At 41.1% G+C, this 19,893-nt stretch overlaps 1 protein-coding gene across 9 annotated transcripts in view; it reads left to right on the top strand.

Moving 5' to 3' along the window:
- The window catches only part of pcbp4 (poly(rC) binding protein 4), a 186,907-nt gene that overhangs the window by 131,527 nt on the left and 35,487 nt on the right, over positions 1–19,893 (top strand). For 8 of the 9 annotated variants that reach the window (XM_063473306.1, XM_063473307.1, XM_063473313.1 and 5 more), the window contains 3 exons: positions 587–715; positions 10,971–11,045; positions 16,998–17,069. In XM_063473306.1, the coding sequence (XP_063329376.1) occupies positions 587–715; positions 10,971–11,045; positions 16,998–17,069 (276 nt within the window). The remainder of the gene's footprint in view (positions 1–586; positions 716–10,970; positions 11,046–16,997; positions 17,070–19,893) is intronic. The other variant, XM_063473312.1, reaches the window with a different exon arrangement.

Here is a 19,893-nt window from a genome sequence, read left to right on the forward strand (position 1 = left end):
TCATAAACATCAATCCAGCAGACAGGAAGACTCACACATGAGCTCCCATATTTAGATACTAACTTTGACCCCGACTGGATGTCAGACTGAAACCTTGTGGAATAAATCAAAAGTGTTCGTGGACAAAAGCAGGTCACCCAAGTTTTCTTTTTGATATGTAAAATACAAGGACCAGGCAATAATGTGAACACATCCACAGTGTGAAACAAGACCTTGAAAACTTCACAAAGCCGGATTGCTTCAGCGTGAATGTTGGGTCGCACATCTGACAGCATCCACCCCAGCATGAGCCAGCTAAGGTCTGAATTCCACAAGCGCTGAAACTTTTATTCATTTTGCTCTGGCTTTCTTACTAAATATCCTGAAACTACCACTTTGAATATTCTTTGCTTAACTTTGAGTGTGTGAACTTCTATTAATCGTCTATTAATATACAATCTGACACGTGACCTTCTGAGTTGTCAAAAAACACTTTTCGGTGCCTCATGTGCAACTTTTAGCATCTGACAGCATTCTCTCTGCTCAGCTTAACGCTTATATTTTTAGGTACAGAATCACTGCTGTGTGTGTTTCTTTGTGTGTACAGACAACAGGTGCGCAGGTTCAGGTGGCAGGTGACCTCCTCCCCAACTCCACAGAGAGAGAAGTGACGATATCAGGGAGCCAGGACGCCATCATCCAGTGTGTTAAACTCATCTGCACTGTAATCCTAGAGGTACGTGAGTGAGGCCAAACAGGAAAACTACAGAGTGAAGTTAACGAGAAAGTACTGTAGAAAATATTCAAATGCCTGGTTTCCACAAAGCTGTGAAGTTTGGGGCTGAAAACCAGAGCTTGTGTGGAAACTCCAACAGCTGCAGTTCCGCTAAAGGCCACTTGGGGGTGGCTCCAGCAGTGAGTCAGTCCCCATAGACTCCCGTGTTAAAACTTTACAGCAGAAATAAACATGTTTACAGCCTGGTACAAAAACCATTTTGGTCTCTATGGAGATTTTCCCTCTTCATTACATCATTAGGGGCGTGGCCTCTCTGACTAAGAGGTGAATGGCGACACGGGCGGTCATAGCTGCTAGCTGTCTGCTAGGCTTCACCTCAACTAACTGGAGTCAGCGAACGTGTTTGTGGAGCCTTTTAGAGGATTTTTATTGTAATTATCTGACCAATGATATGGCTGCTGTGGGGCTAGTTGTATTAACAGATCGTCCAAAATGTCTGACCTCCTTCTAGGATTTATATTTTTACATGGTGTCTGTGTTTGTGTGAGGAAAGCATGCAGTTTATTGATGTTGCTTGCTAACCTGATGACTTAGCAGACCTAAAAAACCTTTTATCTGCAGAGAAATGAAATGCAAGGTGTGAAAAAAGCAAGGCGTTAAAGGTGTTTGAGGCAGTGATGAACCTTCTGGCTCCATTAAAAATGATATTACGTTAGCTTAAATGCTAACATTGAGGTTTTAAAATACTAGTTGGTGACATCAGAGTGTCTCCATTCTTTGCATACAGTCTGTGGCTGATGCTCTGCAGGTTCATCACTGCCTCAAACACCTTTAACGCTGCTTTTTCAGCATTCCTGTTTTCACACATTGCAGCTGCTTTGGTGCACATTTCTCCTCAGTGCAAGTTTTTGTTTTTTGGATGTGTGCATTGTCTGGTGGGTAGTTGCTATGACAACAGCCTTGTATGCCTTCATCCTTTTCTAAGCTAACTTTTACACCTTAATAATTAGTCAAAAAGTCTGACATCATCTTACGTGATTAGTTCAAGGCTTTCTCTTTGTATCGGTATTTCTAGATTTGTCATTTTGTGACACGAGCATCATCGCCATCCTTCCCTGATCTATTATTACCATCACACTCGTGACAAACAAGACACAAAGCTTTTTTCTTCATCTGATGCAACCTGATGCTAATTTTGAAATAACAGAGCTGCAGGAGTGATTCTTTTAAAAATTCATGCAGCGGCTCTGTAATGATGCACACTCGTCTGCGCTTTATTACCACTACATTACATTTTTTGTGAGATTTCGTCCTCCTTTCCAATAATCTTCAAAATGGAAACAGTAAAATTTATAATTCATGATTGTATTATAATTAATCAGAGACTGCAGTCATTAAGGAGAGCACGTCTCGGGGATTAGAAGCAGAAACAGAGAAATCAAAGGCTTCAGGAGCTCATTGGTATTCCAAGCACCTTAATCTGCGATGAGAAAGGAGGAGCGGAAAAGAAATAAAAATGCTGACCTTAGTTAAACTTCATTCACTTTCAAGTGCTGGTACTTACTGTCAATGTGAAGTTCCATGCCTCCATTCACACTTTGTTTGATCTCAGTAAGAAATCTTTTGATGTACTTTGGTCCTCTGATGGACTGTTGTCTCCCTGCCGTCCACCCAGTGCATGCTTGGAAGTGATGCATCCAAACAGCACGTTGGGATAAATGAATGACAAATCTATTTTTCTGTGAAGTCCTGTTGCCGGACATAGAGTAGAGGTTTCTGCCACAGCTTCACTTTATTCCACGGTGAATTTAGAGGGAACGAAATCTCAGAACTCAACAAAAATGCCAATGTAGACGGAAAAAAGTTGATTCTGTTCATCTGGACGTAGTGTTTTCAGTCTCAGCTGACTGCAGGTTTTCCCAAGCTTATATAAAGTACCTGAACTGCTCAGACACCCAGCTCTCAGCCAAAGCGCCCATGTCCCCAACGTTAAGCATTAATACATTTAAAAATAAAAAAGAGAAAGACAAACTATCCCACGTACAGTTGTTATATTATAAAGTGTAAATATGTTTGTTTGTTTTTTTCTGTTGAAATTTTGGATGTTTTAGCACGAGAGTCAGTTAGGACTGCCTCAAGTGGACATTAGAGGAACTGCAGTTTTTTGTACTTTTAAACTTCCTTTTTTTTCTTTGTATTGTAAAAACTCAATCCATGAAGACAAAATATATGTATCACTTAAACTGTAAAGTAATAGTGGGGTACTGAGGTAGGAACAATATCCTCATATATTAAAGCATTAATCAGCATTGCGTCATTATAATTGCAGGTTATCATATTGTTACCAGGATATATTTCTGTCTGCCTCACAGATGTGTGTTTGCACATTTTTACCCCAGTTCTAGCCTCTTGTTACCCACTTACTTATATTTGAGTGCTGTTGATACTAGGGCTGCCACGATTAGTCGACAAAATCGTCGACGACTAATTCAATAGTCGACGCGTCGTTTCAACCTTGTAAGATCCTGAAAGACGCTGGAATAAGTAGTAGGATTTAAGAGTGTAATAACGGACTGAAACAGAAGACGGCAGCACTGCATCTACAAGGATGCCAAAGTTAAGTCTGGGAGCATAAAGAAGAATAATGTCCAGTGCAAAATCTGCAAAATGGAACTTGCCTTCCATGGCGGTACGACGGCGATGCACGAGCATCTGAAAAGGAAGCACGTCATGGCTTCTGATGACGAAGTGGTACAGTCATCTCGGTAAGCTAATTGGCTAGTTGGCTGCTAACATTAGCGTAAACAGCAAGCTACTTACTCATATTGATAGCTGTAAATGTTACGTTACAGTACTGCAAAAAAAAATATGTTCGTCTTCAATGGACTTTGTCACCAACAACTTGCACACATCGGCACACAATTTGGGGGCCTTTCAGTTTGTTGCTACAATCTGCAAATTTCACTAAAGGTTTAATAAACTATCATCTTGTCTTTACTTTTAGTTAGCACATACCTTAAACACTTCAAGCTGTAAGCTAATGATAGTTATATAAGATCAGATGCATGCTGGTGCAATAAGCTGTAGTTTTACGTCCAATGGATGCATGATCTGATTAGTCGATTAGACTAGTCGACTATCAAAATAATCGTTTGTGGCAGCCCTAGTTGATACAAGAGTGGGATGGATATTGGACATTAAGCGATTTCCACAGATTACCTTCTTGTATCTTAATGCCCTACTATTACCATAAAAACTATAAGAGAAAGCATTTCTAAAATGCACACATAAATGAAAAATATAAAGGCTGAAGTAAATATGAATTATCAACACGCAGGGCCCGTGATGTGAGAAATCCCAGTCTCTGGGGTCCACCGGTCACCCCACCTACCTCTGTGCAAACTGTGAATGAGTGTGAGGGGGAATCCTGTTCTGCAAAGCCAAATGTTTTGCAGAATATGTGAAAACTTGTTTCATTTGATTACGTATTCATATTTAAATTGAGCACTGACAGGTCATCATTAAGAATCTCATCAGCTAAAACAATTAGCCTAGACTCTCTGGGTGTATCCTACAACCAGAACTTAATGAGCTGCAGTGGATCGCAGCATGATGAATATGACATTAGTAGAGCGCCTGTGTAATAAAAGCGCTCAGCATGCAGCAGGAAAAGCCGTGATTCCCTCATTTCAACCGCATCAGCAATTCAGACAAACACAACAATCCAGCAGCACAGCAAGTTTAAATAAGAGCCGCTTGGCTTTTATGATGTTGTGCAGCAATAATGAAATAAACTCATGTTGCTGCTTAATGTCCCTTTGATGTCTCCCTGTTGCACCAAACACACAATAAGATAAAAATGGATGAAACATTAGCCGACACTTGATGATCAGTCACTCAGAGAATGTACTGTACATAAAGGCTTAATATCCCAAATTAAATAAAAACATGGTTGTTTCCCAGCCTCTGAAGTATTGAACCCCCTTCTGCTTCTATAAAAAATGATAGTTTTCAGCAGCAAAACTTATCACACATTAAATGATGAGCTTTATGCATTTAAAGATCTATCTTGTAGTCTTTTTAACTAAATCCTTCCAAGTTGGAAAAACATAAAAGCATATCTGTAATGTTAGAGGTTCTGCTGTTCTCCTGCAGCCAGAACTGCCATCCACTATTTTTTGGGTGACCACAGTTGGTGCAACTATCAGCAGTCAATCAATTTAGTGCCCTTACTATATAACCACTGATGGTTTTTGCAGTCCAAAGGTGTTTGTTGTCATATTTTTAGCCACTAGCATTTTAGCATTTACTCATTTAGGTGTAAGGTGTCCTGTGACTGCAGGTCTCAGCAGACTAGATTATGGCATCAGTGAAGTGGACCTACCACTCCTATGTCGTCACTACTGTGTATTAATGTGTATGTCAAAAAAAAATAAAAAATCCCCCAGTGCAAGCTCGGGTCCTCAGCCAGAGGCCTGGGAGCTTGAGGGTCCTGCGCTCTACTGGACAGAGATCTCGGATGTTGTTCCTGGGATCTGCGGGAGCCACTCCCCTAGCTTTGGGGTCACTGCACCGAGTGCTGCGATTACAACGGTTACCTTCACCCTCCGCATGTTCTTGAGCTGCTCTTTCAGCCATTGGTACTTCCCAGGTTTCTCATGTTCCTTCTTCTTGATGTTGCTATCACTCGGTGTCGCTACATCTATCACTACGGGTCTCTTCCTCTGCTGGTCCACTACTATTTCCAGCTGGTTAGCCATCACCAGTTTGTCCGTCTGTATCTGGAAGTCCCACAGGATCTTAGCTTGTTCATTCTCAACTACCCTTGGCGTTGTGTCCCATTTTTGACCTCGGGGGTTCCAGGCCATACTCGGCACAGATGTTCCTGTATAGTCTGCCCTGCCTGCTAACATCTTGCACCCTGGGAGGCTCCGTGCTGCCTTGGTCTTGGCTATTAATAGTCCATGGCGGGTACTGCTCCTTGTGGCTGTTCTTCTTGTAGCCAAGCATCTCAGTAATCACTGCTGCCATGGTATAGATCAGCTGGTTGGTTTTGGTGAGGGTGGCAGTTAGGGCTGGGCCATATCATACCGTTCATGGTAATACCGGTATAATGTTGGGCAACGATAAGAAAATGAAATATGGCGATAGAATATGGGTAAAACGCGCATGCGCAGTGCCTTTGTTTTCATACGCACATGGCGGAAAAAGCATGGCGGCGATGGAGAATGAGAAGGGCGAAAGCAAATCGTTAAATGAAACGGATGAACCAGAATATGTAAAAATACGGAAACTTCAGTGGTGTGGAACTGGTTTAGCTTTCATCCGTCAGATACACCACAAAGCACTATTTTTGGTAGAGCATGCTAGCGGGCCGTCGTTATTACCGTGTTTTTTGGAAAATACAGCACACTTAAAATCAATCCTTTGATTTTTCTGAAAATCAACAGTGCCCCTTATAATCCCGTGTGCCTTAGAATTCCGGTTGTGTTTACTGACCTCGAAACGATTTTCTGTGGTACACGGCGCTCGAAAATCCGTCACGTTTTAGTACGACTTTGCTAAGCTACGAACCCGGATGGATTGTCGGAGCATTACGGCTATCGTAGGCAGGAGCCTCGCGGAGTGATACGTACTGTGCTTCAACATAATATTACCGTATTGTGTGTGTATAACCTCTTTTTAAGTTTTGTGGATATTATACATGGTTATGCTGAGGATATGTCAGCCAGTTTCCACTGGAAATGCCTTTTGGTTAAACTGTCAGCAAGGAATTTACATTTGCACTGTTAAATTTTTATATAACTTTAATGCACATAAAAAACAGCTGCTTGTTTAAGTGAAAATACATTGATGGGGTTTTTTTGCACTAATAAAGTTGTGGAGTTGTAAAGTAATTTGTCTAGTGTCAAGGGGGCGATCGTGGTTCGTCTTGTGATCAGAAGGTTGCCGGTTCGAGCCCCGCCTCGTACAGTCTTGGTCATTGTGTCCTTGGGCAAGACACTTCACCTACCGCCTACTGGTGATGGCCAGAGGGGACGATGGCGCGATATGGCAGCCTCGCTTCTGTCAGTCTGCCCCAGGGCAGCTGTGGCTACAACTGTAGCTTGCCTCCACCAGTGTGTCAATGTGAGAGTAAATGAATAGTGGAATTGTGAAACGCTTTGAGGGTCTCGAAAAACGCTATATAAATGCCATCCATTATTATTATTATTATTATTAATTATATCGTCAGTTACAGTCAGGTCCATAAATATTGGGACATCGACACAATTCTAACATTTTTGGCTCTATACACAACCACAATGGATTCCAAATGAAACGAACAAGATGTGCTTTAACTGCAGACTGCCAGCTTTTATTTGAGGGTATTTACATCCAAATCAGGTGAACAGTATAGGAATTATGACAGTTTGTATATGTGCCTCCCACTTCTTAAGGGACCAAAAGTAATGGGACAATTGGCTTCTCAGCTGTTCCATGGCCAGGTGTGTGTTATTTCCTCATTACCCCAATTACAATGAACAAATAAAAGGTCCAGAGTTCATTTCAAGTGTGCTGTTTGCTTTTTGAACCTGTTGCTGTCAACTGCCAGGATGAGATCCAAAGAGCTGTCACTACCAGTGAAGCAAGCCATCATTAGGCTGAAAAAACAAAACAAACCCATCAGAGAGATTGCAAAAACATCAGGCGTGGCCAAAACAACTGTTTAGAACATTCCCAAAAAGAAGGAACGCACTGGTGAGCTCAGCAACACTAAAAGACTAGGAAGACCACGGGACACAACTGTGGTGGATGACCAAAGAATCCTTTCCCTGGTGAAGAAAACACCCTTCACAACAGTTGGCCAGATCAAGAACACTCTCTAGGAGGTAGGTGTATGTGCGTCAGAGTCAACAATCAAGTGAAGACTCCACCAGTGTGAATACAGAGGGTTCACCACAAGATGTAAACCTTTGGTGAGCCCCAAAAACAGGCAGGCCAGATTAGAGTTTGCCAAACGACATCTGAAAAAGCCGTCGCAGTTCTGGAACAACATCCTATGGACAGATGAGACCAACATCAACTTGTACCAGAGTGATGGGAAGAGAAGAGTATGGAGAAGGAAAGGAACTGCTCATGATCCTAAGCATACCACCTCATCAGTGAAGCATTGTGGTGGAAGTGTCATGGCGTGGGCATGTATGGCTGCCAGTGGAACTGGTTCTCTTGTATTTATTGATGATGTGACTGCTGACAAAAGCAGCACAATGAATTCTGAAGTGTTTCGGGCAATATTATCTGCTCATATTCAGACAAATGCTTCAAAACTCATTGGACGGCGCTTCACAGTGCAGGTGGACAACGACCCAAAGCATACTGCAAAAGCAACCAAAGAGTTTTTGAAGGGAAAGAAGTGGACTGTTTTGCAATGGCCAAGTCAATCACCTGACCTGAATCCGATTGAGCATGTATTTCACTTGCTGAAGACAAAACTGAAGGGAAAATGCCCCAAGAACAAGCAGGAACTGAAGACTGTTGCAGTAGAGGCCTGGCAGAGCATCACCAGGGATGAAACCCGGCGTCTGGTGATGTCTATGTGTTCCAGACTTCAGGCTGTGATTGACTGTAAAGGATTTGCAACCAAGTATTAAAAAATGAATGTTTGATTTATGGTTCTTATTCTGTCCCATTACTTTTGGTCCCTCAAGAAGTGGGAGGCACATTTGCAAACTGTTGTAATTCCTACACCGTTCACCTGATTTGGATGTAAATACCCTCAAATAAAAGCTGACAGTCTGCAGTTAAAGCATGTCTTGTTCGTTTCATTTGGAATCCATTGTGGTGGTGTATAGAGCCAAAAATGTTAGAATTGTGTCGATGTCCCAATATTTATGGACCTGACTGTATATCGTTATCGCAAATTTTCAAATGTATATCGTGATAAATATTTTTGGTCATATCGCCCTGCTCTAGTGGCAGTAGGGATTGTCCAGATGTCACATCTTCTAGTAGACTTTCAGAGGATGCTTCACGTAGTCTTCGTAATCGGCCAGGAGGATCCAGGGTAGAGCTGTTATCCATTATCTCAGGTCAGCCGCTCTCGCACTCAAGGCCTTCAACGCACCAGTTGTTCTTGGGGTTTGGTGCCCAGTCTCAGAGGGTAGGGTTGATATATCTCCCACCTCAAAGGTCAAGGAAACCACAGGACACATCCAAAAATGTTTCATCACACTGCTGGTAAAATGTTGCCTTGGTGGTTAAAATTTAAACAGGGTAATGACAAAAAGTACCTTTAACCCATATCGCAAGCTCATCCCTAAACTAACCAAGTAGTTTTTAGTGTTAAACCCAATCTATTAAACACAAGCGCCTCAATGGGAAGTCAGATTTGTAAGTTATTATTCCAACACCCGCCTTCCAACGTTTCAATACTGATTTCATACTAAAGATATAAAGCAGCTGGTTTTGCCCTTGTGCATAACAGTGAGACGCACATGGTGTCTGAAAAAATGGTAAGAACACATCAGCTCAGCACTACAATTAACTTTCTATTGATGTTGCTTTCACAGATGCCAGCCAGTGTTGGGGAGTAACGGAGTACATGTACCAGCGTAACGTATTTAAAATACAAAATATGAGTAACTGTATTCCATTACAGTTACCATTTAAAAAGGTGGTATTCAGAATACAGTTACTTTGTTGAAATAAATGGATTACACGGTGGTCTTTTCCTGTTTCATATGTTCGGCTATGTCCTCTCTATTTTTGGTAATTCCACGCTGGTGGAAACCCAAACTAAACACACATTAAGAGGCTCTAATGTCTGTGTCTCAATCTTGCGGCCCATGCCACCCCTACTTGTGCCCTGAATAGTGATGTGAAGAAATATTTTTAAAAATTATTATACAAAAAATGATTTAATATGAAGGCAATAGGCAGAATGTTACAGGCATAGCCCTAAAGCATGTAGCCTGATGGGCAGTGTAGTCCGTGCTGCAGGGAGAATGGACTGCCATACCCGTTATGTGTCTGTGAGCGAGGGAGGGAGAAAAAGGAAAAGTACGAGCTGTCACCGAGCAGAAACGGGAGCTGGAAGCATGTAAATATAATAATAACCACTGCAGCCAAGAAGAGTGCCTGACGAGCCCAGCTGTAAGTAATCTATTAAGACTCGACTGTACACCGTGTTCGTGTTTTCCTCCGAAACAATAAGTTCCATTGGAGCAGCCTTTCAACGCCTCTCTCTGTCTCTCGCTAGCAAAGTTGACCCAGACAACAAAGTAAAGCTAGTTTTCAGCTACGAGCCCGACACGAACCCGACGTATTAGCCAGAGGTCCCTTTACTACGGTTCGGAGCCGCGGACCTGTTTATATATGCGCCGAATAGTTTTCTATACGAGATCGCTGCAAAAAGTGCAGCCTTACCTAATGTCCACCTACTGTTACTCATTTATATTAAGATTTAAACATCTAGTTGGCATTGGTATGACGAGTAACCTTCGGTAATAGTAATAAATCACACAGCAATAGTACATTCATGTAGTTGTGAAAAGCATGATAATATAAAAAGTAAATATATAGATAGATAGACAGATAGATAGATATGGATATATATATCTATCTATCTATCTACATATATACACACATATATGTATATATATATATATATATGTGTATATATATATATATATATATATATATATATACATATATATATATATGTATATATATATATATATATATATATATATATGTGTATATATATATATATATATATATATATACACATATATATATACACACACATATATATATACACACACATATATATATATATATATATATATATATATATATATATATATATATATATATATATGTATGTATGTATGTATGTATGTGTGTATATATATGTGTGTATATATATATGTGTATATATATATATATATATATATATATATATGTGTGTATATATATATGTGTATATATATATATATATATATATATATATATATATACACACATACACATACATATATATGTAGATAGATAGATAGATAGATAGATATGGATATATATATAAAGTAATCCAAAGTATTCAGAATATTCATCATATAATCTGTAGTGGAATACATTTTAGAGGTAACCTTCCCAACACTGATGCCAGCACATAATTGGACCCCATTATATGCCACCACCACCACCTTAAGATTCTTCATATGTTTGTGCCTCCAGTCTTCCTCACCTCTGACTGTCTTTTCTTTATCTGTAGTCTCCACCAAAAGGAGCGACTATTCCATACCGACCCAGCCCGACTCCGGGAACTGTACTGCTGGCAGGAAACCAGGTAAGCTGTTGGAGAATGATGATAATTAACATCCTGCTGGAAATCACGTACCACTGTAAAGGTCCTTCAGATGAACCGTAACAGGAAGCAAAACATAAAATATGCAAGACGGCAGGAAAATGATAGATGGAGCAGACAGAACAAAATAATGCAGGTATCCAGTGATGAAAGTAGTATGAGAGTGGCAGAATAAAGGAAATGATTAATGAAGGCAGAACAAACAGATTTATAGACAGAGGGAGGAAAATCAGGTAACAGAAGGAAGCATGAAAGGAGGAGAGGCAGAGATGTTGGTGAGAGAGGCACGGGCGGACGGATTAATGGGTCAGATAGACGCGTAGATGAAGGGGATTTAGGGAGGTATGAAGAAATGATGGATGTATGGGAGTACTGAGGAAGAGATGGAGGAGTGGACGGATGAGTGAGTCGATACATAATTTATTATTCAAGAATATGCTTTGGTTTGCAATTTCAGTGTCAGAGAGAATACCCACATGGTCGCTTTTTTCCATGCACAGACACAGTCATGTTTCCATCTTTTCAGAGGAGATCAAACTGCCTTACTTTAATTTCCTGGATGTAGACTAAACTTAATCTAGAACAGCAATTTCCTTCAAATGGTCCTCACAAAAAACTGAGGTCCCCACAAGTCATTAAATAGATTTATGTCCCCACAACATCAGTAATACAAGTATGGATGTGTACACACACACACACACACTTAAAAGTCCACTTGCTAAGTTGTAGGGTGTAGGCGGCTCCTGTCACACCAGTTCAGTACTATAAAATTATGCTTTATGACGACTCCTCACAATTCTTAAGTATTCACTAGAGAAAACATTTGTCGCTGCTGGAGAGGAAACCTTGGTTTGTCTGTGTTTCTGTGGAGAATGAATTTGTTGGATTGGAAAGTTTTCACCAAATTCTACAAGATATGATTTTTATTTCCAGACCAGATTGTTATCTCTTCCAGGGAAGTCATGTGATCATCCATTTGATAGCATCCTTGAAAGCCTGGGGACGGATTTGAACAAATATGGGGACTGGTTGAACTTAGGAGTGATTCACTTATAGATACAATCTGACTCTATAACCAGGAATTTTTGGAAAACGTTTTTTGTTCAAAAATAGGGCAAAACTTTGCATCATGTAAGATCAGATGGACATCTATCAGGTCATTGGTGACCCATCTAGGGATATGATTAAGATATTGTTTGTTTGTAGCTGAACTTTTCCTTGTTTGGAACACCTCGTAATGGAAAGACACTGGTGTCAAATATATTTGAGTTCAACTTAAAACTATCTTGTAGTTTCTATAAATTTGCCTTAGACATGTTTGGGCTGGTGCCCTGGTGAATATTACAAGATCAGTGATCTCAAAATTAACTTAGATTTTCCTTCAAAGGTCTTAATATTTTTTACAAAATGTACATAAAACACTTTATTTTGTTGTGACATCTTTTATTCAGGTAAGAAAAAAAAAGGTCACACAAATAGGATGCAATCTGCTATCAATGTAGAAAACCTGAAAAATGAAATTAGATGTTTGTCTGCAGACTCTTCTGACAGGGCTCGAAGGTAACCAGTGGGAAGCCACCTCATAGTTAAAACAAAACAATGGATTTGTTGTCTTAAAGATAATTTAAAGTAAAGATATAATAAGAAACGATGCTTTTTGCCTTCTTACCACTTATTCTGCCAAGATGCTCTTCAGGCTGCAGGGATTGATTGTCAGTATAATCACATCAAGTCCCATTTCTGACGATTACACTGTCTATTGGGGATCTTCAGATTAAACCAATAACTCATTTTAATAGATCACCATGTGGAACTGATTTAGGTAATTGTATCATCATCAAAATCTAGATTAGGTTTACAGCCTAGTAATGTTTCTCCAAGTGTTATTGAATAAAAACAGTATATATTTTACTTGTTTGCATTTGCAGAGTTTACAAATGAAACTTTAAAATCTTGTGACATCTACTAAAATAAATGCTCAGTGATGTTGAGCGCCCTAAACCCCGACCTAAACGTTCCTGCATTTACAGAAAGTATTAATTGACAGAGAAAAACATGTTCTGGGTAGAAGTGGCTCGACATTTAGCCCAAGGCTGCTCCAGTGTAAACACAGGTAGAGGATTTTATATCTTTCTAAGTTTCTTAGTCCTGGGGAAGGTCCCTGCAGTGAAATGACAGCTAGAAGCATGAGAAGCTGCTGTTAAGACTCTTTGTGCCTCTGCTAGCTTAAGTCTGGGAGTCTCTTGGCCCTTTGACAGTCACTAGAAACACATTTATGGCCCTTTGTGAGTCACTGTGTTACGGCTGTGCTACAAAATCTCTCTGTGTGTTTCTTTAACCGTAACCCCAGAGACTCCCAGCGTACTGCAGTCACATCCTTCCTGTTTAACTCATTGACCTTGTAAATAAGTTGTTCTTGTTGAGCTTGGATTACACCACTGTTATTGACTCTTATCGACAAGGCACAAACTGGAAATGTGGTCGTCCAGATTTCTAAAGAAACTGAAGCTACAGAAACACGTGCAGCATGTTTCGTTCTGTAGTCTTCCTCAGAATCATCCAGATTCTGCTACATTTAATTTTTCATCAAACCCAACACACCAGAGGAAGACAACCTGAAGATGCTGAGTTGGGGCTGAAAGCTCACAATCCTTTACAGCTCACAGGTCAGGCTGTGGTGACAACAAACATCTCTCCTTCTAGAGACCCAGTTAGCATGAATGCAGCCTTCCTGAGGGGGAGAGTGTGTGCTGATAGGTTGATTTGGCTTAGTGACAAAAAAACAGCTTCATGGTTTGTAGCATTTGGTAAAGAAGTGATTTATGAATATAAAACAAAAAAAGACTTCACGATAATCGACGTGATTATTAAAACTGAAACAGCCTCAGAATTGCTAGCAAGATCATTTTATTGTGTAATTTGTGTATTTTAGTAAATATTCTGCTTTCAGCGCACTGAGTATGCTGATCTCATGCTTGCATACTTTAAGCTCCACAGAAATAATAAGTTCACTGATATCATTGAATACTAAATGTGGATATTAACTTTTATGAGCCTGATATTTGTCACCCTGGTATTGTTTTTGTAAACCAGAGAATTGAACTGAATGAAAGCTGAATGATCCAAATATTCTGACCTCGTTTGCCCCCTATTAGCACTTTCTGCTCAAGCGTAACAAAACCAAAGTAGAAAAATCCTGCATCTTTAACGATTTCTCCCTGTAGGTTTTTCAAAGTACCTTGAATTCTGAAAAGTTTTCTGGGACAAAAACTCTGATGCTTAATTGGTTGCAGAAATCTTGCTGTGTGCGCTCAGGCTCGACGGTGCATCGGAGCTTAGCGGCGCGCAGGTTGTCATTTGGTCAGTCCGAGACGTGCATGATTTTTTTTTTCCCTAAGAGAGTGGCACAACTGAGATCTGTCTGTACTTGGTCACACATCACTGGACTGCAGCACAGATTGTTTGGAGATTGACTTGGACGTCTCTCTGCATAGTTATCTGGCGCATTTGGTTATTTGTGGATGAACTCTGAGGCGCTGCTGCAGTCAGCGGTGGGAGAGTTTGTATTTCATCAACTCGAAACCCTAAAATCTCATGTAATGTAAAATCAATGCTGAAGAAGATTCAATAAAACAAGGTCATTTATAACTTTAGTGCATCACAGTTTTCCACCAGCACTTTAGTTTAAGTTACAGAGACAGAAATCAGTCGTTGTGTTTGCTTGTTATTCTGCAGATCTGCTTATTTGAACAAAAGCTCAAACTGAAACCTTTTGGTGATTTCATGAGAACTTCAGCAGCTGCAACAAGGCAATAATGAATTATGCAATTTAGGTCATACAAGTAACAAGAATAGATCTCACATCCAGACCGAGTCTAAAGAAACCCTTTCATGTCCTCAGTTTAACGTTTGGGGAAAGCTAGTTTACTATAAACCAAGATCAGTGAGATTACTACAGCGCTTATGCTTCTTACACTGATTTCCAGTGAGTCGTGTGGCAGGTTGCTGCTTACCAAACTTTAGACAAAATTATGACAGGATCTTAGATTAGCTTGTCGGACCTCTAGTCACAACATTACTTTCATTCAGTTTTATTTTTTATGTCATTTTTATACCTGTAAAGACAAAAATGATGGACGCCCAACAAGATTCTTTGGTAACAGTAGAGGAAAAACATCCCTTTTAACCAGAAACGAATAATAAAAAAATCGAGACAGAGATGGTTCATTTACCAGATGATTAAATTAGATGGAAAAATCAAGATTGGTTGTAAAAATACTTTAACAGTAAGAAAACATTCGAGAATAATGAAATCAAATCATTTTACAAATACTCCATTAATCACAGCCTTCAATAACCAAAACATGTTTAAATGGTCTTTAAAAGTGTGGAACTGTGAGTAACTTCAGACACAGAATCTCAGACTGCAGCGTTTTTGGTTGTTTTGTACACATGCGTGTGCAGGACGCATTTATGCTTCAGTACATGCCACTTTATTTCACTAAAGTCTACATGAAATTAGCAAAGTACTGCAGAACCATCTGCTTCACTTTCCACCTCATTTACAACAGAAAGAGGCCGGGGCGCTGTATAAGATCCAAGAACCAATCATTAGCTGGCGTGAAATATTAATATTTTAAACAAATGACGTTATTAGTGCTGAAAAGCAGAGGAGTAACATTTAAACGTCTAGTTGACCAATCGCACACGTCACTAAACGTAAACCGCACCAAGCGTGACGTCGCTGTTCCGTTTCATGCGTTCCTTCTCTGGTTTTCAGCTTCGCCACCTTGAGCGGCTGCTGGTGTGATTCGGGGCTATAAAAATAAGACTGATGCAAATTGAATCTCAGCCATCTTGTTTCTGCACTCAAACTGCTTCTCTGTGATTTGTCGTTTACACAAAGATGTCTTTGTACATCATTTATGCCTCTTGCACCTTGAATTTACCTGTGTGTGGAAAAGACAAACAGACTTTCTTTACTAATAACTAAAACAAGTCATTTCAGTGCATCTCCAGGGCAGTTTGGCCTTTGGAGACTGTCTCAGCGGTCCGACAGCATCGGCACACCTTTAGCGTCACGCTGCCTTCAAGCTGCCGCGTGGCAGTTTTCCTTCAGAGAATGATAAAGTATTTATTCTGCTCCACTTCATCTTCTCATCTAGCAGTAAATGGGAAACTAAATGAACTCTTGATCGTTTATTACTGATTTCTGCTTCTCATTGCAGAATCACATGGAAAACCTGTTTTTGTTATTTGTTCTGTGCGTCTGGTCTTTCCTGTCTTTACCTTTGCTTTTCAAAATGTCTTACAAATAAATACACAATGACTCTGAGCTCTTGCAGTAGCAGAGGAAACACTTATGTAATCAGCTGAGTCCCATAATTTCCTTCGGGATTAATAAAGTATTCTGATTCTGATTCTGAGTAACACTGCTTACATGATGTTAAAGCAACTTACAGCCAATTCAGTGACATAAAGAAAATCTTCTAGTTGTTTTTAAGGACACTCGTAAAATTAAAGGCCACATTTTTCTTATTAAATTAACACAATTATTGCTGCTTTTACAGTTAGTGAGACATTGTTGGTATAATGCTTTCGTAAGTATGATAATAATTGATTCTTTATATGGTAAAAGCTGGGATCAGTTTCAGTCCTGTTCCTTTACGTAGTCTTACTAAATCAAGTTTAATAGTCTCATGAGGTGACTGTGCATTACTTTAATTTTTAGGGGAGATTTGAAGCAGCTTGACATTAGTTAGTGTGTAACAGTGTCCACGCTGCATGCCTCACACAGGTTTAGCTGTACGTCGAACAGCTGTGGCAATGAAGGATCCCGAGCCGCTCTGCAGTGACCAGCTTGTTCATGTTTGATCAGTTCTGAGCTCTAACCGTGGCGTTGACTCTGCTTGTGTCTCTCTGTGCCGGCTGAAGGTGTTCGAGGCTTCAGACTTTGGCTCTCACCCCCTGTTCTCAGTGGCACAGGGAGGAGTGGACCTGCAGCAAGTGAGTATGGCCGCCTGGGGGCAAGGGTCGAGGGTCAAAGGTCACTGCATCACTGCCTTTGTTTCCATCTACCAACGAGCTGCTTTGACTGGAAGCTGGGTTGGAAAGATGGAAACATTTAGAGCTGCAGTCAGCTGCTCGAGGCTGAAATGTGTTCACTATACGATGTAATGAGAAGAGAGCCTTGCAAACAAAAGTTTAATGATTTAATTTTGCGAGTTCAAGTACAAATATATACACTGCTCCAAAGATTAGAGAACACACTGAAAACACATCTATCAGCACTGATATGAACTCAGCGTTAGGAATGAAAGGACGCCACATTGTTTGATGGAAATGATCAACCTGCAGAGCTCTAAAAATCAAAGTGATGATGCATCAGGCTAGTCACTGCAGCAACTCGAAACGGTACTCAGTAGTTTGTCCACGTGCTTGTCTTGTATGCTTGTCTGAAAATGGCGGTGCACGCTCCTAATACAATGAACGGTGTCCTGGGGGATGTCCTCCTAGATCAGGACAGTCTGAGGGGCAACCTGGTGACGTCCAAGAGGTGTTCTATTAGATTTAGATCAGGCGAGCCTGAGGGCCATCGGTGGCATCGATTCCTTCATCCTCCAGGAACTGCCTGCATACTCTCACCACATGTCGTACACCAGGAGGAACCCAGGACCCACTGCACCAGCGCAGCCTCTGGTAACGAGTCCAAGGATTTCATCCCCATACCTGATGGCAGTCAGGGTGCTGCTGCCTGGCCTGTACAGGTCTGTGTGTCCATCCATGACCATCGCTGATCCACCACCAAACACTCATGCTGAACGATCTTACAGACATCATAACGTTCTCCATGAGAGCGTTCCACGTCTGTCACGTGTGCTCAGGGTAAACCTGCTCTCATTTCTGAGAAGCCCAGGGCATATGTGACCTGCCACTGCTGGTATTCTACGGCAAATGCCAACTGGGCTCCGTAGTCCCGGGCAGTGAGCACAGGGTCTACTGATGGCCCTCAAGACACAAGACACACCTTCATGAAGTCTGTGTCTGATTGTTTGGTCGGAGACGTTCACACCGGTGGCCTGCTGGAGTTCATTTTCTTGGGCTCATCCTGTTTCTGCACGGTTGAACCTGCAGCCATGTCCCACAATCTTTGGGCCATTTTGGGAGAACTCCTACTGAAAATACATACAGTGGTGTGAGGGAGGTGGCTGCCTCTCCCCTGAGCCTGCTTCTTTTGGAGCACCCAGTGCACCCAGTGCCACTCATAAGAGGTGACCTGTCATTGGAGGATCAAGACCTTACAAATGTAAAGCCCCTTGGGTTGGGCTGCAAATACTAGTAGAAAGTAGTAGGAGTAGAAAAATCTGAAAAGTTTCAAACGTGACGTGTTTGGCAAAAGTTCATAGAACAATACAAAAGTTCCTGAAAAACTCTTTCAAGTGTCTTTGTTTGCAAAGTCCTCAGTTTGCTGTTTTATATAATTCTATTCACATAACTCGAATTTTTCTCAGGATAATTATGTCGTTTTCCAGCTGCACTCAATTTGCAGATCAAACCCCTTCTTCCCATTCGGTCCTCATTCCCCACACAATGCAAAAGCTTGCCTGCTATTTATTCAGATTTTTGTTCACACGGGACTTAAATGGTTCATCGCCAACACACGCCAGCGCTTTGTTTCAGTTTTCGCTCTAAATCAATGGATCTTTTTGTTTCGGTCAGTCGTGTGGGGCAGGTAAACAACCGCCTCCCTCGGGCCGGGGAGCGAGCCAAAGGATCTGAATTCAATCATGCTGCTGCTGCGCTGCAGCCGACACTGGCATCGTAAAAACAGATGGTCAGTGCGGTCAAGGATGCCAGATTAACACCTCTACACAGAGGAGCTCAGTAAACATGAATCTTCTTTTTCACATTAAAAGCAAACAAAATGCAGGCGCACGATAGCCAAGGCTGAGCGAAGATGAATGCCGTGGAGAAAAAGAACAAAACAGGCACAGAAAAACACGGAAACGAGGAGGAAAAGAGAAGTGACGAATCGAGACGGGAAAAAATAAGTGCAGGGAAGGAGAGGGAAAGATAAAGAGACGAGCAGGGATGCCGAGCAGCTCGTGTTCCTCCATGCGAGTTTAATGGCCGTTAAAAGCAGAGAGGGGTCGGCCTACTCGCTCTCGGTGCTTTCACCTCCCAGGAAATGCATCCGTTAAGGATTTTTACGTTTTTCCCCGACTCATTCTTCGCTCTGAAACACAAATGAAGCAGGAGTAGAGCCTGAGAAACGGCCGTACAGCCGTTGGCTATAATTGCGAGGATGGATCGGGGAATGCACGGGTCATTTTTTATGTGCTTGTATTCTAGAGGGCTGCCATCAGGTTCACAGTCCTCAAACAGGCTTAAAAGTGGCTTAATGAATCCAAAACGTACAGCAGGTGGGATGCTATCAAAAATACAAACACTCAATACAGCCTCATTATTTTAATGCTCAATAACAGCTGTGCTGCTTTGCAGCAGCTGAACCAGAGCTCCACGTTGTGTTGCTGGATATGTTGAGTACCACAAACTTCCTTGAGACTCTAATGGAGTCTGAGATATGTTAATTAACAACATTTCTTCATTAAGTTACTCGTAAACTCGATGCAAACATCACCGTGTTCCCTCAAAGAGCCTTTTCTGATGCAGATTAGCTCTAATTAAATGTAGTTTCTAGGAGACAGACACACACCTGCAGTCTGGCACGTTAAAGCGACAGCAGCTCATGAAGCTGCAACAAAACTGCAATTTGAATCACATTGACAGGAAAATATCATATCTCCAGCAAAATACCTTAAAAACACAG

This window comes from Pelmatolapia mariae, linkage group LG5 (genome assembly GCF_036321145.2).
Source record: "Pelmatolapia mariae isolate MD_Pm_ZW linkage group LG5, Pm_UMD_F_2, whole genome shotgun sequence".
In the NCBI taxonomy this organism is placed as follows: Eukaryota; Metazoa; Chordata; class Actinopteri; order Cichliformes; family Cichlidae; genus Pelmatolapia; species Pelmatolapia mariae.